The sequence below is a fragment of the Siphateles boraxobius genome, unplaced genomic scaffold, assembly GCF_051911475.1.
Source record: "Siphateles boraxobius isolate OS27281-9 unplaced genomic scaffold, OSU_SipBor_1 21, whole genome shotgun sequence".
Taxonomy (NCBI): Eukaryota; Metazoa; Chordata; class Actinopteri; order Cypriniformes; family Leuciscidae; genus Siphateles; species Siphateles boraxobius.
The window spans coordinates 581286-609077 of NW_027508822.1; the positions used below are offsets into that span (position 1 = coordinate 581286).

The window sequence follows — 27792 nt, forward strand, 5'->3', positions numbered from 1 at the left end:
CTTACAAGGCGTTTCACAAATACACCTCCTTTGTGTAGGTCTGTGCTCTTTAAATGCTGTAATAACCTAATATAAATAGATCACTGACAAACATGCTCTGATTATAATCATATAGCCTATAGATCATTTTAGCTGATGTTTTGTATGCTTTATTTTAGCAGCTTGCAAATTATTAATGTTATCTATGAACGGTATCTATGAAAGTTGTACACCTTGTTACAACCCCTTGGCTCAAGGAGTGGAAACATGAATGGAGAGGCCATACAAAGTTATCCAATTAGCACAAAGTTGTATTTAATTAGAATAATTAAACATGACTACATTAAAATAAAAGACAAAATATAAAGATACACAAACAACAACATCAAGCCTTGGACTGGAGAGGGCGAGAGAGTCAGCATGACAACCAAACAGCAAGACCAAGCTCCAAGCTTCCTTTTCTTGAGCTATCCTCCAGCTTCTTATGAGCAGCATGGTTAATCACCGTCAATTCTCCACACCCGTTTCACAGCAATTAACCTAAGGACACAAATAGCGTTACCCAGAGACACCTACTGGACAAAATAAAGTACTACACACCGTGGTCCATCACACCTCCCTCCTAAAGACAGAGGCCCTTATACAAAGGTACTCTGTAAACATTGATACAAAAACCCCACGTACAAAAACAATCACAGGATAAGATTTAACCAGATTTAGAAATCAAACAAAATTATTGGTTCCACTTACCCTCTCCCCTTCACCACCTACCCCTTACTTACTCCACCTCCTAATGCTCTCAGGCGCCTTGAGAACACGAAGATGAGGCAAAGAACCAACAAAAATGTTATAGATCACTAGTTCAATGGAGCTTGTGACAAGGTATCCGCCATAATATTATCTACCCCTCTAATATGACGAACATCCAGGCTGTAAGACTGCAAGAATAAAGCCCAACAAATAAGCCGTTGATTTGGACTATGCAAGGACTGTATGAAGGTAAGAGGGTTGTGGTCTGTAAATACTACCAGAGACACAGAACCTCCCCCCACATACACATGAAAACGTTGTAAAGCCAAAATTAATGCCAACAACTCCTTTTCAATGGTTGAATAATTACTCTGGCACAAATTAAACTTCTTAGAAAAGAAGCTAATTGGTCGATCAATACTGTTGTCATCCTTCTGCAATAACGCAGCTCCAGCACCCAGCCCACTTTAAATGGAAAGGACGGTCCCAACGAGGTGCCATTAACACAGGACCAGAACTCATTAAAAGTTTGGCATTATCAAAAGCATTCTGACAATTTGCGAACCATTCATATTTCTGTTTGCCTTTTAACAAATCCGTTAAAGGAGCAACCACTGTTGAGAAATTTTCACAGATTTTCCGATAGTACCCAAAAATTCCTAGAAATATCACTAACTCTTTCTTTGTAGAAGGAACTGGGAAATTATCAATGGCCTGGACTTTTGCCCGAACAGGACACACTTTACCTTGTCCTACCAGATTTCCCAAATAGACCACAGTGGCACGTGCAAATTCACATTTCGCTAAATTGACTGTCAACTTTGCTGTCTCAAGACGAGTAAATAAAGCGCGCAATTGGCAAAGATGTTCCTCCCATGTCTGGCTATACACCACCACATCATCCAGATACATAGCACTAGGGATGCAACGATTACAGATTTTGTAAGTACGATTATTGTCTGAGAAATAATCACGATTTAACGATTATCACGATTATTATGCATCAATTTATTTCACAACACTACTAATGTCACATGAACACTCAACACTAGATTTTAATGTGCTATTTATTGCTGCCACAACACAGTACAAAATTATAAAATGACAAACAATAATCAATCTCTTTCTTTGGAATTAAAGATAAATGCTTTGTAAACATCCAGTATTTTCCTTTTAAAAATAACAAATTAAGTCAAAGGCTGCAGGGCTCTTTGATTGAAATAGATCAGAAAATCATTAAGCGTTTAGTTTAATCTAAATTTATTTTCAACCTGAGGTAGAAAACTTGAAAACATGAAAACAATATCTTGTTGGTATTTTACTTAAAAACATAAATAATATAAAGGGATAATAAATCCCAATGAAAATAAGAATAAACAAAGTCTTTGGATCTATTGAATTAAATGTAAGCTAAATATTAACCATGTATTTATTTTAAAAGAAAACAAATGTAAAAAATTAAAACCACTTTTCCAAAAGTAAAACACAGTCTTCTTTTCAATGAATGATATATGCATTCTTTACAACTACTTGCATACATCATTCTTTATTCCTTCAAGCAGACATATTTATTTTTACGAATATAATTAATCCTTATTAAAGCTATTAACAAACAGTGAATGCTTTTCTCTTCTTCTTTTGTTGCTTGACACAGACCGCATTAGGTTTATTATTCACTATCACTTTAAGACGTCGGATCATGTCCAATGACATGCGGATCCAATTGCACTGAAGCACATCCGATTCACTCAAAACTGTTTAAGACATAGCCGACATAGTTTACATGAATACTCTCCAAGACGGACATTTACATAATGTTGTGTTTATTTGTCTATTCAGACACGAAAGAGGGCTAAATTCAGTACTCGCGCGCTGTATAGGGGTCTATGTGCATGGCTGCACGCTTCGGGTCGGGTGTGTGCGCACAGAAACCGTACCGAATAGAGCTCTTTTTTGCATCGTCACTCTTATTCAGATCTATATGTCTGCTCTACTCATTCTCCCAGAGGTTTACATTTTTTTTACGTTTTATGGGACTGCTGGGTAGATCAGCACGTTACAATACAAATGTGCGCATTTACCACAAACGCATGCCATCAGTTCTGACTGGATCGCTTCCCAAATCGTCACTATCTAACATTTTCATCTAGTTTTTACTCATTGACGAAAATGTCAATAGGTTTTCTTCATAGTTTTTGTCATTCAAAACAAGGTTTTATTAGTTTATTAGTTTTATTATTTATTTAGTTACAAAATGTCCGTTCCCTGCAGAACACTCGGTGTAGCATAGTCTTTACGATTAATTAACCGTGACGTTTTAAAGCGCGGTTAATTGTGAAATCCGGTAATCGCTGCATCCCTACATAGCACATCCCTCAAGCCCAGAGATTACCAAATTCATCAGGCGCTGGAATGTAGCTGGAGCGTTTTGAAGTCCAAAACTCATTCGTTTATAAGAATATAATCCGGAAGACGTCGTGAAAGCACTAACTTCCTGAGCACGAGAAGTTAGGGGTACCTGATAATATCCCTGAAGTAAATCAATTTTCGTAATGGACTCAGCTGACCCCACCGAATCAATGCAGTCTTCAATTCGTGGAAGTGGAAAAGAGTCAGATTTAGTAACAGCGTTCAATCTTCTATATTCGGTACAAAACCTAAATGTTCCATCCGGTTTCGTAACTAGAAGACAAGGAGAAGCCCAACTGGAAATAGATCGTTCCGCAAGTCCATTCTCCAAAAGATACTTAACCTCCGATTCCAAAAAGTTTTTGTTTTTCGGGATACACACGATAAAATCGCTGCCGAATAGGTTGGGAGTCACCGACATCAATATCATGCTGAATCATGTCAGTGCACGAAGGAGTATCAGAAAAAAGCACTTGAAACTCTGTTATCAGATGTATTAATTCTTTACAATTATCTTGAGATAAATGCCCAAGCATAATGTCCAATCTTTTTAATTGCTCAGAATTATGGAGTCTAGGTTGAATTAAATATTCGTCAAAAATATCCTTCTCAACTCCATCTAACAAAGAACCACTTTCACCCCCTACAGCACACGCAACAGATTTAATTTCAGCACCTCCGACAGCGACATTTGATCCAGTTGAACGAAACAAATAAGGCTTCAATAGATTTACATGGCACAGCTGAGCCGCCTTCTTCCTATCCGGAGTGGAAATCATATAGTTTTGTTCCAAAAGTTGTTCAAGCACAATATAAGGTCCAGAAAATTTTGCAGCAAAAGAGGATCCAGTCATTGGAAGCATCACCAAAACTTGATCTCCAGAATTGAATTCCCTGTTTTCTGCCTTTTGATCAAACCAGGCTTTTTATTTTAGATTGTGCCTTACCTAAATTTTCACGGGCTACTGTTCCGGCCCAATACAACCTATATCGGAGCCCATTTACGTAATCCAAAAGATTTACAGGCGGTTCAGTTTCCAATAAATCATCACGCAAGAGCGCGAGCGGTCCCCTTACTTTATGTCCAAATACTAGATCATTAGGACTGAAACCCAAACTTTCTTGAATGTCCTCGCGAGCAGCGAGCAGCGAGCATCAACCAAGGTAGTCCCTCCTCCCAGTCTTTCATCAATTCAGTACAGTACTTTCTCAACAACTTTTTAGTGTTTGATGAAAGCGCTCGAGGGCACCCTGACTCTCAGGATGGTAAGCACTGCTTTTTTGATGATCTACACGCAACGGTTCTAAAATTTGGGCAAACATACCAGATATGAAATTTGTTCCCCTGTCAGACTGAATAACACGAGGAATTCCAAATATGGAAATAAATTGAGTCAAAGCTTTCACTACAGACTTTGTAGTAATATTTCGCAACGGATACGCAGCAGGATATCGCGTAGTTTGGCACATCATGGTCAATATATAGATGGAACCAGTTTTAGAAGGAGGTAATGGCCCCACACAATCAATCGTTAGATGCTCAAATGGATTTTTCACCACGGGTATGGGATAGGGATGCGCGGTATACCGGTACTGCAAAAATACCGGTATATATTATATTTCAAACGGTACAATATCCTAATTTTGTTCAATTCGGTATTTAATGCGCTGCTGTTTCGAAGTTCACCGCTAGGCGGCAGTGCGCTACCTAAACTGACGCAGGTCATGCGAAACCGGCAAACGGTGACAACAGAGGAACACGATGGATCAAACGAAGCTCATTCGAATTTCTACACGCCCGAAATGAATAAATAGAGAGAGCAGTATGAGTGAAATAAGGCATTACTTTGCCTACAAAAGTCATGAGACAAGTAAAGAAACAGATCTCAATGCACCACTCTGCAAACGGGGAGGCAACACATCAAATCTGCCCAAGCACTTGACTTATCAGTTGCTCATCCTGACTTGTTCAAAGAGTTCAGAGATCGACAGGTTAGTCCATCATTCAACTGATTTAATTTAGACTTTTATTGAACACTGAACAGCGCACATACGTAAGAGCTTATCAATTATATATGATACGGTAAACACGAAAGCTCAAATCTGCTTGCATGGCAGGCTAGAACCAATTAAGTTTAGGTCTCATCATTTTTGCATTTTCAAACAAACATATATCAATTGAATTTGAATGAATAAAGAATACAATTTTTAATAATATTAATTTTAGTATTAGTGATAGTAAAATGAATGGCATATTAGAGCCGCTGTTGCGACCCCTAGAGGAATAAGCCGAGAGAGAGAGAGTAATAGTAGTAATATGAATATTACAGGCCCACTCGGAATACGCGCCCGCAGACTTCCGCAGAAACCTCCGCAGATTTCCGCAGAATGTAGTAGTGCCCAACCATCATTGACAAGTACAACTTGCGCGTGTGCGATTGTGAGGGGTAGTAGGCTGCTCTGATTGATGTTTAATTTTTTTTTATGAGAAAGTGAATGTTTAAAATGTCTAAAATAAAACTGAACGCAGAGGAATTAAGGAAACGTCTGCAAAAAACAGCACAGGACAGAGCAAAATAATTTGAGAACTTTTTTTTTTATGAGAATGGGGGAGTTATGTTTTGTAAAGACTGTCAACACTATGTTGATTACCTGAGGTGACAGACGGGACTGGAGCATCTCAAATCCGCTCGCCATAACAACAGAAAGGGAAAATGAAAGCTGTAGGTTTGTGTACTATACATACTCAAGTACACGCTCATCTCCAGCATTTCATCGTCAGATACACTCAGAAACCCGTCAAAATAAAAGTTCCATTTGCCTTGTGTTTGTGAACCTCAAATAAAAGTTAAGTGAATAGTGGGTAATGTTTTCATTTCTAATACTCTAAGATCTTTTAAACAAATTTAAAATAATTCCGCAGATTTTTCCAAAAATGCACAAAAAAATGCTAAAAAAGGTCATATATATATATTGCTATAAACAATAATATATTTTATTGTATATATATATATATATATATATATATATATATATATATATATATATATATATATATATACACAATTATTAAAACCATTCCGCATAATTCCGCAGATTTTTCCAAAAATTCAGCACAGAAATCACAAAAAAAGTCCGCAGATTGCGTGTGGCCCTGAATATTACTAATATTACAATTAAGCTACATTTGTCAACATTCATTAGGTAACCAGACCTAACAGTATTATAGCATTTATTAATCTATATCAATCAGTAATTAAATGACCTAGAAAATTCAATATACTAATACATGTTTTGCAATGCATTAAACTAATATGAACCCAAACAGTAACCAAACCAAGATGAATAAATGCAATAAATGTTGATAATTCTCTGTTGATGCATGACAGCTAATGGTTTACATTAGGGGTGGGGGAAAAAATCGATTCTTAGATGCATCGCGATGCGGACGTGGACGATTCTGAATCGATTCACAAATGTCAAAAATCGATTTTCAAAAAAAATAATTTTTTTTTTTTTTAGATATGTAGCCTATTTATAATGACGTAATATTGACGGAACGCAAAAGACGGAACTCTGAAGCGCGGAAGTGCAGTGCCCGGACCGTCTGTCTGTGGCGTGTGCACATAACAGAGACGCGATGGCTGAGCGCGAAATCCAAACACCCTCCTCGTTAAAAGCTGACGTGTGGAAATATTTTGGCTTCTATGAAGTTGAAGGGGGAAAGGAGCTGGACAAGAGCCACACTAGTTGTAAGCTTTGTAGAATAAAACTAAAATATTTCGGCAACACGACAAATATGAGAAGCCATATGACACGTTTCCACCCAGAGGAGGAAAAACACTCGGCTGTACCAGAGCCGTTTCTCTCTATGGCTCTGGGCTGTACCGGTGTTCAGACGATTTCTGCTGCCTTGTCGAAAAATGCTACCCAAACGCGAATCGATCATAGATAATGTTGATTCATTCTCTATTGTTTCCATAATGGTGTAAATCTCACAATATTATAACATCGTTATTTCATTTTAATCAGGGTAAGTGTATGGGGAGCATATTTGGATATTTTAAATGAACTAGCAATTATCACATTTGATATAACAAGTAAAAATGATATTATTATATGAAATAAAATTATAATAAAATTCGAAGTTAAGAGTACAGTATAATGTACTGTTTTTATTTTTAAAACGGTGTGAAAAGTAAAAATTATCATCAAATATTCATCTTTGACCTGTCAAAGTTTCCTACAAGTATCCACAGCAAGGATGCATAGATTTATGGGCGTGGTAAGCAGAAGAAAAATGAGTCTGCACATGCACCAGTAAGTAGCACATCTCGATGGGTAGCATGAATCGTCAGAACACCTGTTGTTGTTATATTATTAATTTACTACAAGTATGCTGCTAGTTCAGGCACACATTTATTTTCCTGTTGGTTCTTTGCAATGTTAATAAAATATATTGTACGTTAATTCTTTATGGGTCATTACTTTGTACTTTTAAAGCAAAGTATTTATATTCACACACACACACACACACACACACACACACACAAAAGATTCAGATAATCGATAATCGCTTTTGAATCGAATCGCAGGCCTCTGAATCGTAATCGAATCGAATCGTGAGGTGCCTAGAGATTCCCACCCCTAGTTTACATGTCATTTCATTATTCTATTATTATTATATGTTAATCTATTATTATAGATATTAACCTATTTTAATTGTATAATTTCAGGGGTTTTTTTCAAAATTAAAATTTAACCTACTGTATGTTCCCTGACTGAATTATTATTATTTTATTTTACATTTTGATACCTTTTCTTAGCACATTTGGTAGTGGAGAGTTTCAAGCAGTGTTTTTTAAGTGTCACTTAAATTGAGACTGTTTTTTGTTTTGTTTTTTTTACCTGTGGTATCGATTTAGTATCGATACCGAGGTATTAGGTTCCGGTATCGTACCGAAGCCAAAATTGTGGTATCGAGCCATCCCTAGTATGGGATACAACGGAGCAGGAGGTATCAGTTCGTTCGGCTTTCCGACCAATTGACAGACATGGCAAGTTTTTATAAAAGCAGCCACGTCTCTCTTTAATCGAGGCCAAAAGAAATAACGCATCACGCTGTGATAGGTTTTCTTCACTCCAAAATGACCAGCTATGTCACCGTGAGCAGTTTTCAAAATTAACTCCCGCAATCCCTTCGGTATCACTATTTGAAACACCGGGTCCCCCAGAATCTTATCATAACACGGCGTCCATTTACGAAGTAATAATCCGTTCTATGCGAAATATCCACTAGCTAAATCTTTCATCTCATATTCTGTTTTAACAGATTCAAACAATGTTTTTAGCTGCGCATCATTTTTTTGCTCTACAATCAAATCCTGTAGGGAAATCGACAGAACAAGCCACGACAAATTCTTAGAAAGATCATTAGATGATTCTTCTGGATCTTCAAACTCATCCATATCTTTGTTCTTACTCATCGCTCGTGTTATGGCACAGGAACAAAAAACGTCAGGCGGTTCTTGCAAACATTTATCTGACTCTACCGAGCAGACCGGAGTGGTTTTAACAACGAGAAATTCCGTACCCCATATTTTACTCCCAGCCAAATGATTTCCCAAAATCAAATCCACCCCCTAGATAGGCAAAACTGATCTTAATGCAATCTCTACCTCTCTTTTCACAACCTCAGAATCTAACTGAACTCGGTGCAGAGGAGCCGAAAATATGCCTAATCCAATACCTTGAATTAGAAAACTTTTACCCGTATTTGTTTCAGAAGAAAACGGCAGTTTCGAATCCAGTAAGAAGGATTCAGATGATCCCGTGTCCGGTAATATCTTAACAGGTACCTTCAAATCTTTCACAGACACAGTCCCCATAGTTATGAACGGTTCGCATCCTGCTTGCAAAAGATCCTTATTCCTTCCATAAATCTTTACGTCTCCTGCATCTGATTTTAAACTCAATCCGGTAGTAGACACGAGACCAACGGCTTTTGGAACCACGGACATAAACTTATTTCTCAAGATAGGGCACTCCTTTTTCCAATGACCCTTTTCCAAACAATAACTGCAACTCGAATCTGGATCCACTTTTCTAGCATGCTCTGATTTGTTCGGACTCATCCTTACTGCATTTCCGCTGTTATTTGGCTATTTATAAAAATAATCGCCGGCGCTTTTATGAATTAGTACATATTTGTCCGCAAGAATGGCAGCCTCCGGAGCTGTTGTCACCTTCTGTTCATTTACATACATCGCGACACGCTCTGGGATAATGTTTTTAAACTGCTCCAAAACTATTAAGATTAGAAAGCCCTTCAAATGTACTAACATACAATGATGTACGCCAACGATTAAAAAGACTTGCCAATTCCCTTGCCACTTCAACGTGTGTTTTACGCTCATCTTTTTTCCATCCCCTAAAACGACGCCGATACGCTTCAGGGACAAGTTCATATGCTTTTAAAACAGCCTCTTTTACTACCTTATAGTTCTTTCGATTTTCAGAAGAAAGTGAGATGAAGGCTTCCTGAGCTTTACCTTCCAAAAAACTTTGTAGTAAGAGTGTACATTCCGCATCGTTCCAACCCCTATCCTCAGCCAAGCTTTCGAACAGAGAAAAAAACACATCTGGATCCCGGTCATTGAATTTAGGTAAGAGTTTAATCATCTGTACTAAACCCGACATTCAATTTCCACTCGCCCCTGCAATTTCCTGATCAATTAAGGAATCAACATTACCACCAGAAAGTTTTCCTTGTCCGATCAATCTTAACCGTTCTGCGTCCTGTGCTAATTTCACTTCTTCCATTTTTTGTTGCATTCTAAATGTTTCAAATTTTCATTCTTGTTCTCGCTCTTGGATTTTCAATTTCTGTAATTCAAGTTTTCTGTCCAATTCACGTTCTTTATTTTGTATACTAAGGATTTCCAACTATTGCTCGAATGTTAACCCGATAGGCGCGAACAACGCATGAGGTGTCGAAATACCTGCAGGTATCAACTCTTCTTCAGAATGTGTCTCTGAAGTTAAAGTTAACATCTCTCTTAATTTCTCCTCTACAGCCTCTCGTAACGGTTTTACCTTAGTACTTTTTGTTTAAAGCTAATTCAAAATCAAAATGTTCAGCTACTTTAAATAATTGCTCTTTTGAAAGACATCCTAATTTTCCCATCGTTGGAGCAATTAAAAAATCCTGTAACAATTCCATTTTTGCCTTTTGTCGTAGCTAAAAGAACATTTGAACAAACAAATAGGTAATACCAGATCCAACAGATCACACTTCAACTGCAAGAAAAAAAGCCACCCTGTATCTAACTAATACATAAATAACTAATTATACTCAACCCTAGTCTTCGGTACGCCCACATGCAGCTCAACAGCTAACCAGTCTACCCGCGCCCAACGCACCAAACGCAACAAACTAAAATACAACAAACTTCAGCCTAACACAGGGTTATATGGCTTACTGCAGTCTAAACCGCAACATTTAAGCAATTTAGTGCAACTGTCGGCCGGTTTTATCTCTCTCTCGCCAGTCCAAAACCACTAATCAAAACAAACAAACCAAATAATTATTTTATATGAAACTCCCCAATCGTATTTTTACCCAAATAATGATCCAATCCATTTTTTTTCAAACCAATAATTCTACTTAAAGAACTACCTAAATCACAATTCTAATTAAAGAATTACCCAAACCATAATTCTAATTAAAGAATTAACCAAAGGTCTTCAAAACCTTAAGCCAATTTAGTTTGATCCCGGACGAGCCTCCATATGTTAAGACCCCTTGGCTCAAGGAGTGGCAACATGAATGGAGAGGCCATACAAAGTAATCCAATTAGCACAAAGTTGTATTTAATTAGAATAATTAAAAATGACTACATTAAAATAAAAGACAAAATATAAAGATACACAAACAACAACATCAAGCCTTGGACTGGAGAGGGCGAGAGAGTCAGCATGACAACCAAACAGCAAGACCAAGTGACCAATCCTGAGTGACGATGTCACTACACACATTCTTCCATCACGGTTCATGTTTAGCCAAGTCTTCGGAGAGTTCAGGAGGGACGAGAACGGTTTGTAATTGTGCCGTGCCGTACCAGGCTCACGTGGACACACAACTGGAACCTTTTCCGAACGTGAAAAAGCAGCCTTTTTTTCTCAGCACATAAAGATGAACTACTTACTGTGATTTCAGACTGTGGTGATGTGGTTTCTCCACTGCATGGATCTTCATGTGTCGCTTCAGGTGAGTTTTAATAGAGAAACTCTTTCCGCACTGATCACACGTGTGCAGCTTCTCTCTGCTGTGGATCTTCTCATGTGCTTTCAGATTTGATGACTGACTGAATCTCTTGTCACAGTGTGAACACTTGTAAGGGTTTCCTCCAGTGTGGATCCTCTGATGTCTTTTCAGACTTATTAAATGAGTGAATCTCTTGTCACAGTTTGAACACTTGTAAGGATTTTCTCCAGTGTGGATCCTCTCATGTGCTTTCAGACTTGATGACTGACTGAATCTCTTGTCACAGTGTGAACACTTGTAAGGTTTTTCTCCAGTGTGGATCCTCTCATGTCTTTTCAGACTTATTAAATGACTGAATCTCTTGTCACAGTGTGAACACTTGTAAGGTTTTTCTCCAGTGTGGATCCTCTCATGTCTTTTCAGACTCACTAAATGACTGAATCTCTTGTCACAGTTTGAACACTTGTAAGGATTTTCTCCAGTGTGGATCCTCTCATGTGCTTTCAGATTTGATGACTGACTGAATCTCTTGTCACAGTGTGAACACTTGTAAGGTTTTTCTCCAGTGTGGATCCTCTCATGTCTTTTCAGACTTATTAAATGACTGAATCTCTTGTCACAGTGTGAACACTTGTAAGGTTTTTCTCCAGTGTGGATCCTCTCATGTCTTTTCAGACTCATTAAATGACTGAATCTCTTGTCACAGTTTGAACACTTGTAAGGATTTTCTCCAGTATGGATCCTCTCATGTGTTTTCAGACTTGATGACTGACTGAATCTCTTGTCACAGTGTGAACACTTGTAAGGCTTTTCTCCAGTGTGGATCCTCTCATGTCTTTTCAGACTCATTAAATGAGTGAATCTCTTGTCACAGTTTGAACACTTGTAAGGATTTTCTCCAGTATGGATCCTCTCATGTGCTTTCAGACTTGATGACTGACTGAATCTCTTGTCACAGTGTGAACACTTGTAAGGTTTTTCTCCAGTGTGGATCCTCTCATGTCTTTTCAGACTTATTAAATGACTAAATCTCTTGTCACAGTGTGAACACTTGTAAGGTTTTTCTCCAGTGTGGATCCTCTCATGTCTTTTCAGACTCATTAAATTACTGAATCTCTTGTCACAGTTTGAACACTTGTAAGGATTTTCTCCAGTGTGGATCCTCTCATGTGCTTTCAGATGTGATGACTGACTGAATCTCTTGTCACAGTGTGAACACTTGTAAGGCTTTTCTCCAGTGTGGATCCTCTCATGTCTTTTCAGACTTATTAAATGACTGAATCTCTTGTCACAGTGTGAACACTTGTAAGGTTTTTCTCCAGTGTGGATCCTCTCATGTGCTTTCAGAGATGATGACTGACTGGATCTCTTGTCACAGTGTGAACACTTGTAAGGTTTTTCTCCAGTGTGAATTTTCTGGTGTAGTTTTAAAACTTTCAATGTTGCAAAAGTCTTTTCACACTCAAAGCACATGAACTCTCTTACACCAGTATGAATTTTTAGATGTTCTTGTAAACTATACAACACTGAAAAACTCTTTCCACATACAGAACATGAATGTGGCTTCTCCTTCGTATGAACTCTCAGGTGTTTCTTCAGGTGTGATGCCCCAATAAATGATTTGCCGCACTGATCACATGTGAACAACTTCTCTCCGGTGTGGATCCTCATGTGAACATTAAGGGATGATAATTGAGTGAAACTATTCCCACATTGTTTGCATGTGAACGGCTTCTCTCCGGTGTGGATCCTCATGTGAACATTAAGGGATGATAATTGACTGAAACTATTCCCACATTGTTTGCATGTGAACGGCTTCTCTCCGGTGTGAACTCTCATGTGAATCTTCCGATTTTTTTTTGCTGAGAATTTTTTTTCACACTGATCACATTTGAACGGCTTCTCTCCGGTGTGGATCCTCATGTGAACATTAAGGGATGATAATTGACTGAAACTATTCCCACATTGTTTGCATGTGAACGGCTTCTCGCCTGTATGAACTCTCATGTGAATCTCAAGTTTATGTTTGCTTGCAAAACTCTTTCCACATTGAATGCAGGTGAAAGATTTCTTGTCTTTTCTTTTCTTTAAAAATGTCTTTTTAGTCTTTGAGCGACTCAAAAGTTTTTCTCCAGGTTTGACATTATGTTCCTCCTCCACTTCACTCAGTTCTTCACTCTCCTCCTTCACTTCTCTCAGTTCTTCACTCTCCTCCTTCACTTCACTCAGTTCTTCACTCTCCTCCTTCACTTCTCTCAGTTCTTCTCTCTCCTCCTTCACTTCTCTCAGTTCTTCTCTCTCCTCCTTCACTTCACTCAGTTCGCTCAGTTCTTCACTCTCCTCCTTCACTTCTCTCAGTTCTTCTCTCTCCTCCTTCACTTCACTCAGTTCGCTCAGTTCTTCTCTCTCCTCCTTCACTTCACTCAGTTCTTCACTCTCCTCCTTCACTTCACTCAGTTCTTCACTCTCCTCCTTCACTTCACTCAGTTCTTTACTCTCCTCCTTCACTTCACTCAGTTCTTCACTCTCCTCCTTCACTTCACTCAGTTCTTTACTCTCCTCCTTCACTTCACTCAGTTCTTCACTCTCCTCACTCTCTTCCATCGGGTCTGAAATGAAAGAAAAACTATTATATAACTATTAAAAACTAATTATATCAAAATAATTTAAAGAGAAATATGAATGGAGATAAAAATTATCCCAGATGTAACAGACAACTGCTTTAAAATACTATAATAATTGAATGTCTTTTTATAAATTAATTATACGTCCCTGAAACTTTCCATGAATGACGTACATTGATCTTCCAGTTATTATTTTTAAAACATTATAGGCACAAATCCCATGTTTCAGTAATGAGAACTATTAAATATGTTTGATCAATCACAAAATTATCTAATGTGATATGAACATTAAAATACACAATACTGCCATATTTTGACACCAACATTTAGATTGATATTTAATTACGTTAAAAACTATTAAAACGTTTGAATTATTATGGGCCATTCAAGACACAGAAGATCAAGTGAATTTCACTGCAAGAAAGAATACAAATGTTTGCAGTAGAGCGGAGTAGATTGTACATTTTTAAATTATTATTATTTGTTATACATGTTTGTAAAAATTAGGGATGCTAACCGATGACCGTTTGACCGATGGTTGACCGTCTCAACGTTAACCGATCAAAGTTGTCGGTAGTCGGTTAAAAAAAAAGTGATCTCTAAATTAGGCTATTATAGACAGTGGACTAAACGCTACTACAGTTAGCCATCTTATTCGAAAATATTTTTGTGTGAAGTGAACAAATCCCTCACACTCAATTTTTTCATAAGTCGCCTGTTTGTACTTAATAAACCAATAAAAACATGGCGCCAGGTCACAGCGTTTGGGTTCGCGCGCTCACAAGGTTTGCGAAAAGTAAAGGCTACAGGCTAAAACACTGGAGGTTAGAGCCAGGGCAGACGACAGGATGAAGCGTGCAAAGAAACGTAACGTTAGTGTGTGGGACCATTTCACCAAAAAGAATGACACAGTAAGTTGCAACTTGTGTGATACAGTGCTTAAATACAGTAGTAATACTGTAGAAATACATTACATCTACATTTCAGTGGTAACAGATAAGGTGATGTTGATCATCATCTTTCTTTATTATTGTTAGCACTAACGTTACCTCAAACTAACCGGAGTCTCTTCGGGGCTGTCATTTTCTTAAATGAGACGCTGCAATGTTTCAAATGAGCTTCTAACGCTAGACCAAAGCCTTTATTTTCAACGCGATCAACTTGTACCCAAACCATTTCGAAACTCAGGAGCCATTTGTCCTCCGATTACATACAAGCTCCTCGGCCCCGCGTTTGCGGGACTCATGTTTCGCGCTGTAGGGGATTTTAAAAAAGTGACGTGAGTGGAAGCGCGGTGACACAAGTGTGTGTGTGTGAGCGGGAGGCAGAGAGAGATGCGACAGAGTTGCGAAATTGCTGGCGCGGCTCGAAATGGCTGTTATTTCAAATAGCGTGGCATATTTTAAACTAATCGGTTAACCAGTTTCAACCGGCTAATGAGGCTCGGTGGTCGGTCAAGAAATTTTTTAGTTTTCGCCATCCCTAGTAAAAATACACACAAAATTCAGGTAACATTGTTACAAATTGTAAACCATATATACAATAAATAAAACAGTTAAAATATTTAAATTTAGTTTGACCTGATGTTGAAAACCTCCCTTTACTTTTTTATCGAAAAGTGTTGAAGTGCTTGAATGTTTCTAACATTTATGTTCTTCAGCATCATGAATGAATGAAGAATAAACACCAACCTCTTTGTTCTTCAGGATCTTCAGTGTGTTTCATTCTGCAGGTTCTGGATCACTCGTGTTCTCACTGTCCTCTTTAATAAACTCAGTCTTTGTAGATTTCAGCTCTTCCTGATGCTTTGATGCTCGTCTTCACTTGTAGCTGATGGGAATTTACAGCATTTATTGGAGAATTACAGTGGGAGGAGCTTCACTGATGATTAATTACAGTGGGAGGAGCTTCAATGATGATGAATTACATGGGAGGAGCTTCACTGATGATGAATTACGTGGGAGGAGCTTCACTGATGATGTGATCTGCCAAAATTTCAAAAAAGTTACTAAGTTTTGTAGATTTGAAAATCTTGCTTCTCCCTCGAATCACGGAAGCTACACCAGTTACTTTTGCCAATAGATTTCTATTTATTATGTATAATATATCATGTGTCAGACGGAGAGAAACACAGGCATAGAAGAATAAGGCTACATGAGAGGAGGTCTTCATTCCAGAGTTCTCTATTCCCCATTTCTCTATCTTATCCCATCATGCCTTTATGTTTCTCCTTCCTCTCACCCCATCATGCCTTCATGTTTCTCTGAGGTGGTACAGAAAGATTGAGCTTATATACATCACAGAGAGACTTACAACTTCCTTGTAAGGTAGAAAAACATGTTGCTTATGTTTAAAATGGAACTTATATCTAATGCACATGGTACAACCCACTTTCCACATTAAGAAACTATTTCTCAGCATATATGTGATGGGGGGGGGGGGGGGGGGGGGGCTGGTTTTGCGGAGTCTGCAGCGAGAGAGTGAGGGAGGAGCCGAGCGGTAAGTAAGTGGGTCAAGTGCAAAATGACGAACACCTGTCTCTGATTGCAGTAATTGGCGTGGGGAGACTGAATATAAGCTGGCTGGTGCAAGAGAGCGGGAGAGCCTTCCTCGACCTCTTTGAGAGGACGGCTGAGGCCTGGGGCTGGCCGCCCGGGGACTGGCCAGTGCGGTTGATCCCGCTGTTGTCCGGAGAGGCACAGATCGCCGCACAACAGCTGCCAGTCCCGAACCTCCTGGACTATCAAGACCTTAAGCGCGCCATCCTACAGCGGGTCGGCCGGACCCCTGAGCAAAGCAGACAGCACTTCCGGACCCTGGAGCTCGGGGAGTCTGGTCGCCCCTTCGTCTTCGCGCAACAGCTCCGGGACGCGTGCCGCAAATGGCTGATGGCCGAGGAACGTGACGTCGAGGCAATCATCGACCAGGTGGTACTGGAGCAGTTTGAGGCGCGGCTTCCCCGGAGGACCGCGCAGTGGGTCCAGTGCCACCGCTCGACGTCGCTGAACCAGGCCATCCAGTTGGCGGAGGACCAGATGGTGGCGTGCCCAGGGGTCGGCGAACCCCTACCAGCAGCTTCTCTCTCTCTCTCTCCCCCTCTTCCCTCTTCCTCTGTTTTTTCTCGACCTGTTCCTCTCCCTAGGTCCCGGGGAAACCTCCCTCCTAGACCGGCGCCCCGTTGGAGGACCGGCACCGGAGCCGGGCCTGTCCCAGCACCCAGAGCGCCGCCTAGGGGAACCACCTCCCCGTCGGCCTCCCTCCGCTACCAGCACCCACCCTCTCCCCACGCCAACCACTTGACCTGCTTCCCGCCACTGGAGTGGACCCACTGGAGCGCACTGTTTCAATTAATCTCCCGGGTGGGAATCCCAAAGGAGATTCTCACCGACCAAGGCACGGCGTTTATGTCACGTACTATTCGCGAACTTTATGAATTATTGGGCATTAAATCGGTTCGCACCAGCGTCTATCACCCACAAATAGACGGACTGGTCGAACGATTTAATCGCACGTTAAAGTCAATGATTCGGAAGTTCGTACAGGACGGCAAAAATTGGGATAAGTGGCTAGAACCCCTCTTGTTCGCTGTACGCGAGGTCCCCCAAGCCTCCACGGGGTTTTCCCCCTTTGAGCTTCTTTATGGGCGTCAGCCCCGCGGGGTGCTGGACGTGCTTAAAGAAACTTGGGAGGACGGACCTTCGAATAGTAAAAATGAAATTCAATACGTCATGGAACTGAGAGCAAAACTCCACACTTTGGGGCGGCTTTCAATGGAGAATTTGTTACAGGCCCAGGACAAACAAAGTCGGCTGTACAACAGGGGGGCTAGACTACGCGAATTTGCACCGGGAGATAAAGTCCTTGTATTACTCCCCACGTCCAGTTCAAAATTACTCGCAAAGTGGCAAGGACCCTTTGAGGTCACACAGCGAGTTGGAGATCTCAACTATGAGGTCCTTCGTACAGATAGGGGAGGGTCACATCAGGTTTATCACCTCCATCTCTTTAAAAAATGGAGGGAGGTGGAGTCAGTGATGTTGGCAACGGTAGTGAGTGGGGAGGAGGATCTTGGTCCAGAAGCGAATCTAAAGTCTCAATCACTCGCTCTGGCCACTGGGGGAGACCACCTCTCGCCGTTCCAAATCACTGATATACTTAATTTACAAACAGAGTTTGCTGATGTGTTCTCACCCCTTCCCGGCCGAACCGATCTTATTCAGCACCACGTTGAGACAGAGCCAGGTGTAGTAGTGCGCAGCCGGCCATATCGCTTACCTGAACATAAAAAGAAAGTAGTTCAGGAAGAATTGAAGGATATGCTAGACATGGGCGTAATAGAAGAATCCAACAGTGACTGGGCAAGCCCGACAGTTTTGGTACCAAAACCTGAAGGCTCGGTCCGGTTCTGTGTGGATTATCGCAAGGTGAATGCTGTGTCGAAATTCGACGCATATCCAATGCCGCGGGTTGACAAGTTGCTTGATCGGCTCGGCACCGCTCGATTTTATTCGGCACTGGATTTAACGAAGGGATATTGGCAGATCCCCTTAACTCCAATGTCCAAAGAAAAAACTGCCTTCACAACGCCATTTGGATTACACCAATTTGTCACTCTTCCTTTCGGCTTGTTCGGGGCTCCGGCAACCTTTCAGCGCCTGATGGGCAGAATTCTCCGGCCGCATGCTGCATATGCCGCTGTGTACTTGGATGATATTATCATCTATAGTAATGATTGGCAGCGTCATATGCAGCATTTGCGGGCTGTCCTCGGGGCGCTGCGAGGAGCTGGGCTCACGGCCAACCCAAAGAAATGTGCGATTGGGCGTGTGGAGGTTAGGTATCTGGGCTTCCCGTTCTCACCCTCCGCTATTATCTCTTGGGACGGGAGTTCACCCTCTGTTCAGACCATGCTCCCCTCCAATGGCTCCACCGCATGAAAGATACTAACGCGCGGATCACCCGTTAGTACCTGGGGGGGGGGGCTGGAGGCCGGATGGCTCCCCGGCCTGAGTCGGGCGGTGGGGGTATGTGATGGGGGGGGTGGTTTTGCGGAGTCTGCAGCGAGAGAGTGAGGGAGGAGCCGAGCGGTAAGTAAGTGGGTCAAGTGCAAAATGACGAACACCTGTCTCTGATTGCAGTAATTGGCGTGGGGAGACTGCACATAAGCTGGCTGGTGCAAGAGAGGCTGGTGAGAGAGGAACAGAGGGACTCGTACAGACACTCAAGACCTGCTGTTGCATTTAAAGGACTGAGCTGACTGGAGAAGAAGTTGTATATGAATGGACTGAGTTTAATCACCGGAAAGAGTTTGATAACAAGTGAACTGAGAGCTGAATGCAGTAGGAAAGAGTGTCTTTATTTTGTGCTGTAGTTTTCTACGGTGAACACGCATGTGGCGCACCTTTTATTTGAGTTTATTTATTTTCCAATAAATTGGACGAGTCCCCGTTACGCCGACCCTTGTCTTCTTTCATCCCTCACAAAGAACCATCGTTACAGTATACAGTACATTAGTGGTATACAAATGGTACATTTGTGTCAGTTGAAACATTCCTTTTCTCGCAAAGAGCATACCAACTGTACACATTTGAAGTATATTCATCATTGGAACATCTCTGCTAAGTGAACATTGCATTTTACTCATACCTTTAAGCAAAATATTACTCTACCAGCTCTCTGCTCAGCACATATGCACAAACATAGTCTGACTTCACAAAATACATGATGAAATTATTATGAAAATGATTAAAGAAAAATAAAACTAAAAAATAACATAAATCAGCAAATTCTAGGTCTTCAGTCCCTCCACTGGAACTACGACAGTCAGTTCCACACTGTCACTCAACCAGTGGCCACCTAATGAAGCGATAGTGAGGAAAAGAAATAGCAGACCAAGAAAAAGACATAAAGGATAGAAGAATAGAAACAGAAAGGAAAACAAAAACAAAGAACGAATAACCCCAACCCATGTTATGTCCCCGCATACTATGTGTCATTTAACGTCTATGTGTAAGCAATTGAAATGAACCCCCATCATCTAAGAAAAGAAAAACTAATAAATCTTCTGCCCGTGCCTGAACTCGTTAAGTAATTAACTCCTTCAGTTCCATGCCAAAACAACAAACCAAAACAAACGTTGATGTTAAAGGATCCTATTCCTTAGGGTTGAACATCAGTAAGCGGGTGTTCATTGTTTATGAGGTTGTGTTTTGTAAGTAGTGTAGAAAATGTAAAATCTCCTATTTCACTCCATATATCCCATTCTCGGTTCTATCCATTTGTCATCAAAGGAGCATTTCTAAAGTTATCTTTAAATTTGAATGGTAAATTAATTCATTCCATGTTATCCAGACTTCTCTTAAATGAGCACAAATGATCTTCATCTTTAGACACCACCATGTCTTGGAATTATTCAATGCCATGTCTAATGATCGGCAAAAGTGAAAACTATGGTGGACATATTAATTCAACATCATACTACCATCACAGATTCAGGATCTAAAACTGCACACATTGTCCATAAGGCAACTACCATCATGTTCCTAAAATAAATTAACAATGTTTTTTTTAATCTCCATAGACTTAATAACAATCACTCTCATGGTCTCAGCTAGTTCTTGAAAACTCTTTCCCATCAGCTCTTTGTAAATAATTTCCTTTATCCAGGGTGTTCCCCCTGTTAATAGTTACATCAAGTTATGATACTTATCACAGTGTAAAAAAGCCATTCAAGGAATGCGGTTTCTGGTGATCAGGCATGGAGAGCTCACATTTTCACGGGCAGACTTCTGTAACCCCCAATGATGCTGTTGGCCTAACAAACATCTGCTCAACCATACCCATCTCACATAAACACCTCCCTTCAGGGTAGGTGCCCAGTGGCGGTGGCCCCTCCTCTGTTGGCCAAAAGAGAATCTTACCCGTCTATGAGAAATCGCCTCATGCTCACTGTAACCGCTCTTTCCCATTAGGAAATTATTAACAGGTATTTTCAGGAGCTCAGGAAAGTGCATTCAAGAGCCATCCGAGCCATTTGGAATGCCTAATAGTGTAAACATGGAGACAAATTAATGACAGTATTTAAACACTAAAATCCATTAGACATCTTCAAACATCAACATAGCAATGCTGAGATTATACTTAGTGAATTTAGTTATTACAACTGTCCATTAAGTGTAATGTTACATCATTAACCAGCACCATCAGCCCTGTGCATGGTGAAGACAAAGATGAGACAAAGAAGTTACTGGTCATGGAATAAACAAACTGGCATTTAAGGTAGATTATTATTTCTTGATTGCCATGTATCATTTTGCTTTTAAAATCTCTGTGTCTATAATTTTCAACTGAGACACTGTGCTTTACTATAACTTGAATGAGGGAAATACTCTGAAAGTCCAGAATACCTCAGCTCAGAGTAATTCTGCATTTTCATAACTTTTATAATTTCATTCTCCTCACTTTTACTCTGACTTATTCAAAAATAAACATATTTGTAATATTTGGTATTTCCTTATATATTTTTCAACTCACATTCTTTTGGAGTCATTATCTATAATTTTCATCTGCTTGCACTTGTCAATTGAGTAAAGATCTATGATAATAGCTTTATAGTTTAAGTAATTCCTCATCTTCAATCTTATGATCTTATTTTTATCTCTTGTTCTTTTTCAGACAAAACTTAAATTTTGTAACGTTAAACAATGATAGAATTTTAAACCCAACTTAAGACCAGAAATTTATTTTCAAAATCTTAGCTTGTTTCTGTTTTCCTTCAAATACCCCGAAGATAATGTTTTGCTTTACAATTACTTTCTGTCATTTTACAACAGGCTTTCTATTTATATCTCTGTGTGTGTCTAGAAGAGGGTATAGCTTCCAAAAGAAGCCCTTCTTTTGGAAGCTATACCCTCTTCAAGACACACACACTGCTACACTCTTCCTTCTCACTCAGTTGTCTTTTTCTTTCCTTTTCAGTTTAACTCATATCAGTTTCTTTTTTTCCTTTTTTTCCAGTTTATCTCAGATTAATATCTTTGTTTTTCTTTTTGTTTTTCCCTTTAAGCTTACTCAGATCAGTATCCTCAAATACTTGAACAGCTTTACGGTCAAAATCAGAATGCCCGCGATCCTATAGTTACAACAGCCTTTTATACTTGTATTACTTCAGTGTGTTACAATGTTTTAGGGTTTACTCTGCCATTGTTTTTACAGTCCCGCCACATTTAACCGCATTGGTCAAACAAGTATCGCTTGTGTCACACTCCCTCATCTCCTTCTGAGAACGAATCCTCAGTGCGTTGGATATTTTAGAGATTACTCTGCGATCATTTTTGCAGTCTCGCCATACTCCAACCACCTCACAGTCGTAACCAAGCAAAATTTTTCTAAGCTTAACTTCCCAGCGGGCACCTTAACATCAATTTAACATCAATATGACATCAAACATTATGTCAAAATGACGTCGCAAAATAGGTCAAAAATGAAAGTCATATTGACGTCAAAGTGTCAATGTCAATTTGATGTCAAGATTTTGACCTCTGCTGATGTGATTATTGAAGACACCTGATGTTAACAAGCAGAATCTCCAAAGGGGAAAATAAAAATTTTAAGCCACAATTTTGGTGGTCAGTGTTTGCTTTAGTTGGGCTCTTGACCCCTAAACTTCTAATATTTCAATTTTGTTTGGCTGGTGTTAACGTCACTGCCAGATGAACACTGAGAAAAGGTGATCAGGCGGTGTTGGTTTTGTTTTGACATATTGTCACTTGACCTAAATCACTTGAGTCAAATAGAGTGTCTTTGCATTGTTAATTACAGCAACACTGTGATTCTATAGCAAACAATTATCAGCATTTTCAATATAATCCAAAACATTTCTCAAAAAGCTGTTTTGATCTGAAGACTTTGAAACACTTTTTATTTAGACACACTGACATGAATAATCAGCCTGTGAATCTCAACAATGGTGACAATAATAAGTTGCAGTGCATTCTGGGTGCCACCAATCAAAACTCATTCATGGCTCCCATCATGCTTTGCGGTATGAATAAATTATGATCTGATTTGTTTTAGTAGTTTCCTTTTCCTAATTGAATATTTTGTTTGTCACCATTTTTGAGATGCATACACTGATTCTAGATCTCTGTGTGTGCCTAAAATACACACTTGTTTTATCAGAACAACTTTTAGAAAATCCTTTGGATTAAATTAAAAATTCATGATTATATGCTGCAGATTACCGTGATGCTATAATTACCAATATAATACTTGATCAGAGATTAGACTCTAAATGAGTTCAGTGATTCAGGTCAAAAGATGATTATACTCAGGTCAAATGATGATTATGTCAAAACATAACCAACACCACCAGATCACCTTTACTCTTTGTTCATCTGACTGTTCACCACTCAGTTTCAGCAGCCAAACAAAATCTAAAGTTAAACACTTTAGGGTCAAGAGCCCAACTAAAGCAAACATTGATCACCAAAATGGTGGCTTAAAATTGTGATTTTCTCCTTCAGTGATTCTGCTTGTTAACATCAGGTGTCTTCAATAATCACATCAGCAGAGGTCAAAATCTTGACATCAAATTGACATTGACACTTTGACTTCAATATGACTTTCATTTTTGACCTATTTCGTGACGTCATTTTGACATAATGTTTGATGTCATTTTGATGTTAAATTGACGTCAAGGTGCCCGCTGGGTTATAGCTAATTCTAAATGGTCTTCTTTCTAAAAAAGATCCACCGTTTTACCTTAGAATCATTCAAATATTTTAGAGGTTTTACTGATCTGAGCTAGGGCTGGGCGATATATCGCACGATATTGTTATGCGCATCTCGCCAGTAAAGCCGGTTCCTTGATTAGTAGTAAATCACATTTACTACACAGCACAAACTCCAGTGTTAAATTAACACTCAAGAGTGTTAAAGTTAATGAGATAGTTAAGTGATTAATTTAGTGATGTTTGAGCATAATTGAAGACACCTGATGTTAACAAGCAGAATCATTGCAGGTGAAAATCACAAATTGTAAGCAACCGTTATGGCGATAAGTGTTTGCTTTAGTTGGGCTCTTAACCTTTATAGATTAACTTTAAATTTGTTTGTCTGCTGTTATTTAATTATAACTGTCAAATGAACAAAGAAAAGTGTGATCTGATAGTGTTGGTTATGTTCTGGCATAATCATGCTGTGATCTGAAAAAGAATCTTATTGAGATAGTTTGGTTTAACTTATTGGCAACAACTTTGTGATTTTAGAGCATATATGAGTATAGGTATGTTTCTTATAATCCAAAATATTTAATAAACATTGTTCTGATCAAAACACTTTCAAATAATTTTGTTTAGAAACACAAACATCAATAATCATCCTGTGAATCTCAACAATGGTGACAATAATAAAGCATGTTGCAGTGGCTGCTACCAATCACAACTCATTAATGGCTCCCATCATGCATTGCGATATGAATAAATTATGATCTGAATTGTCTATGTAATTTACTTTTCATAATTGAATATTCTGCTCGTCCCCATTGTTGAGATGCATAGACTGAATCTTGAAGTCTGTGTGTGCCTAAACTAAAGTTGTTGTTTTTTTAAAACAACTTTTAAGAAATCCTTTATATTATAGCTAAAATTCTGGATATTTATGCAGAACCAGCTATGCTGTAACAAACAACATTAACCAAAAAAAGTTCAAATGATGTTTGCAATAATATAACCAACACCATCAGATCACTTTTTTTTCTTTGTTCATCTGGCAGTTATAACTCAGATAAAGCAGCCAAACAATATAAAGGTTAAGAGCCCAACTAAAGTAAACAATGATCGCCATAACGGTGGCTTACAATTTGAGATTTTCTCCTTCAGTGATTCTTCAGGTGTCTTCAATAATGCTCAATCATCACTAAATTAATCACTTAATTATCTCATTAACTTTAACACTCTTGAGTGTGGACTCATATACACTCGCGGGAGTGTTAATTTAACACTGGAGTTTTTGCTGTGTACAAAGAGCCGTAGTTAACTGACAAGCTGAGCCATATCGCATTCATTATCGCTGGCGATACGTCCGCGATATTAATGCGATATGGCTCAGCTTGTCAGTTAACTACGGCTCTTTGTAGTAAATGCTGCTGCATCTGAAAGCAGGTGAAGGTGATTTACTACTAATCAAGGAACCGGCTTTACTGACGAGATGCGCATAACAATATCGTGCGATATATCGCCCAGCCCTACTTAAAACTATTCTAGAATAGAAAAAGTCTTACATTGAATGATTGAGACAAATGCCTGAATATGCGATCCTGTTGTTCGTGAAGCCAAATTGTAGATTTGAAAATCTTGCTTCCCCCTATTAATTTTGAATCACGGAAGCTACACCAGTTACTTTTGCCAATAGATTTCTATTTATTATGTATAATATATCATGTGTCAGACAGAGAGAAACACAGGCATAGAATAAGGCTACATGAGAGGAAGTCTTCATTCCAGAGTTCTCTATTCCCCATTTCTCTATCTTCTCATCTAGGGTTGGGCACCTGCCTGACTCTCTGTGTCATGAGGTGCACACACGCAAGGTCTCTCGCTCTCTCCCTCTCCGGTAGACAGTTATAGTAGTGTATAGGGCTGAGCGATATATCGCACGATATTGTTATGCGCATCTCGTCAGTAAAGCCGGTGCCTTGATTAGTAGTAAATCGCCTTCACCTGCTTTCAAATGGAGCGGCATTTACTACAAAGAGCCTAGTTCACTGACAAGCTGAGCCATATCGCATCAATATCGCGGACATATCGCCAGCGATAATTAATGCGATATGGCTCAGCTTGTCAGTTAACTACGGCTCTTTGTACACAGCAAAAACTCCAGTGTTAAATAAACACTCCTGGAAGTGTATATGTGTCCACACTCACGAGTGTTAAAGTTAATGAGATAATTAAGTGATTAATTTAGTGATGATTGAGCATTATTGATGACACCTGATGTTAACAAGCAGAATCACTGAAGGAGAAAAACTCAAATCGTAAGCCACCGTTATGGCGATAAGTGCTTGCTTTAGTTGGGCTCTTGACCCTTATATTATTAACTTGAGGTTTTGTTTGGCTGATGTATCTGAGTTATAACTGCCAGATGAACAAAGAAAAAAGTGATCTGATGGTGTTGGTTATATTATGACAATCATCATTTGAACTTTATGATTTTGATTTATGTTGTTGGTTACAGCATAACGGATTCTGAATAAATATCCAGAATTTTAGCTATAATAAAAAAAAAATCTTAAAAGTTGTTTCTAAAAAAAAAAATCTTTCTTTTAGGCATTCACAGACTTCAAGATTCAGTCTATGCATCTCAACAATGGTGACGAGCAGAATATTCAATTAGGAAAAGTAAATTACATAGAAAATTCAGATCATAATTTATTCATATCGCAATGCATGATGGGAGCCATTAATGAGTTGTGATTGGTGGCAGCATCTGCAACATGAATTATTATTATCACCATTGTTGAGATTCACAGGATGATTATTGATGTCTGTGTTTCTAAATAAATTAATTTGAAAGTGTTTTGATCAGAACAATATTTATTAAATATTTTGGATTATAAGAAACATACCTATATTCATATATGCTGTAGAATCAAAAAGTTATTGCCAACAAGTTAAACCAAACTATCTCAATAAGATTCATTTTCAGATCACAGCATGATTATGCCAGCACATAACCAACACTATCAGATCACTCTTTTTTTAGTTCATTTAACTGTTATAAATAAATAACAGCAGACAAACAAATTTAATGTGAATGTATAAAGATTAAGAACGCAACTAAAGCAAAAACTTATCGCCATAACGGTGGCTTACAATTTGAGATTTTCTCCTTCAGTGATTCTGCTTGTTAACATCAGGTGTCTTCAAAAATGCTCAAACGTCACTAAATTAATTACTTAATTATCTTATTAACTTTGACACTCTTGAGTGTTAATTTAACACTGGAGTTTAAATTACTAAGTCTGTATTTTATTTTAATTTTATTTTTTTACATATAATGACACTAGTCTGATGGCTGAACAGAACCCGAACCTAGTATGTCAGTATTTCACTCAACCAACATCAGGGAAAGCCAAGAGCAATATATGAATGATCTGAAAGCCCACCACCTCCTCCAAGCTTATAAAGACACACAGAATGAGAGAGAAATGCAGCAGAAGCGAACTTACTTCAGCCCACCGTAGTACAGATGTTTGATTCTCCAAGAAAATGGCAAGATGCTGATACCCGGTCCAAAAAAATAATCACAGAAATGATTGCTACAGAAAATGTAACAGTTAGCTGGCTTAAGAAAGGTTTGACTCTTCGACTGATGATTCCCACACTTTATTTGCAACATTTGACTTAACTAAGAGCTTGTTCTCCATTTAAACCAGGAGCTAAATCCTTTTAAACTCACTGCAAACTATAAAACTTTTGACGCGATGACTGTATCTGAGTCTCGTTCCGGACTGAAATGTTTGGGGCATATGCACATTATATCCGCTCACGCGAGTGAACGTCAAAATAAAAGTCCTCCGTCCCAAAAACACAAATGAAACCCAAGAGCAGAAAATTAAATACCATAACAAAAATAAAAAATAAAAAAATAGTTTAAGGACTATATTACTTTCATATTTAAAACGTTTAAACTAAAAACGAAATATAACTAAATACATGTGGGATTCCAACTACACAGCCTACATATTTAACAATACTGGACATG

General features: G+C 39.0%; 2 protein-coding genes across 3 annotated transcripts in view; one reads left to right on the top strand and one right to left on the bottom strand.

Annotated features, from left to right (window-relative positions):
• The window catches only part of LOC143746091 (uncharacterized), a 606033-nt gene that overhangs the window by 290968 nt on the left and 287273 nt on the right, over positions 1–27792 (top strand). The gene's annotated exons all lie outside the window — the stretch shown is intronic.
• LOC143746069 (uncharacterized) lies at positions 273–27587 on the bottom strand. Of its 2 annotated transcripts, XM_077237789.1 has the most exons (5): positions 27257–27583; positions 20949–21070; positions 15720–16013; positions 11346–14013; positions 273–519 (listed from the first exon to the last, which is right to left on the bottom strand). In XM_077237789.1, exons 3-5 carry the CDS (start codon positions 15751–15753, stop codon positions 477–479), a joined length of 2745 nt encoding a protein of 914 aa, XP_077093904.1. In that variant the 5' UTR covers positions 15754–16013; positions 20949–21070; positions 27257–27583; the 3' UTR covers positions 273–476. The 2 variants fall into 2 exon arrangements, with proteins under 2 accessions (XP_077093904.1, XP_077093903.1); XM_077237788.1 differs by lacking the exon at positions 20949–21070 and having other exon boundaries at positions 27257–27587.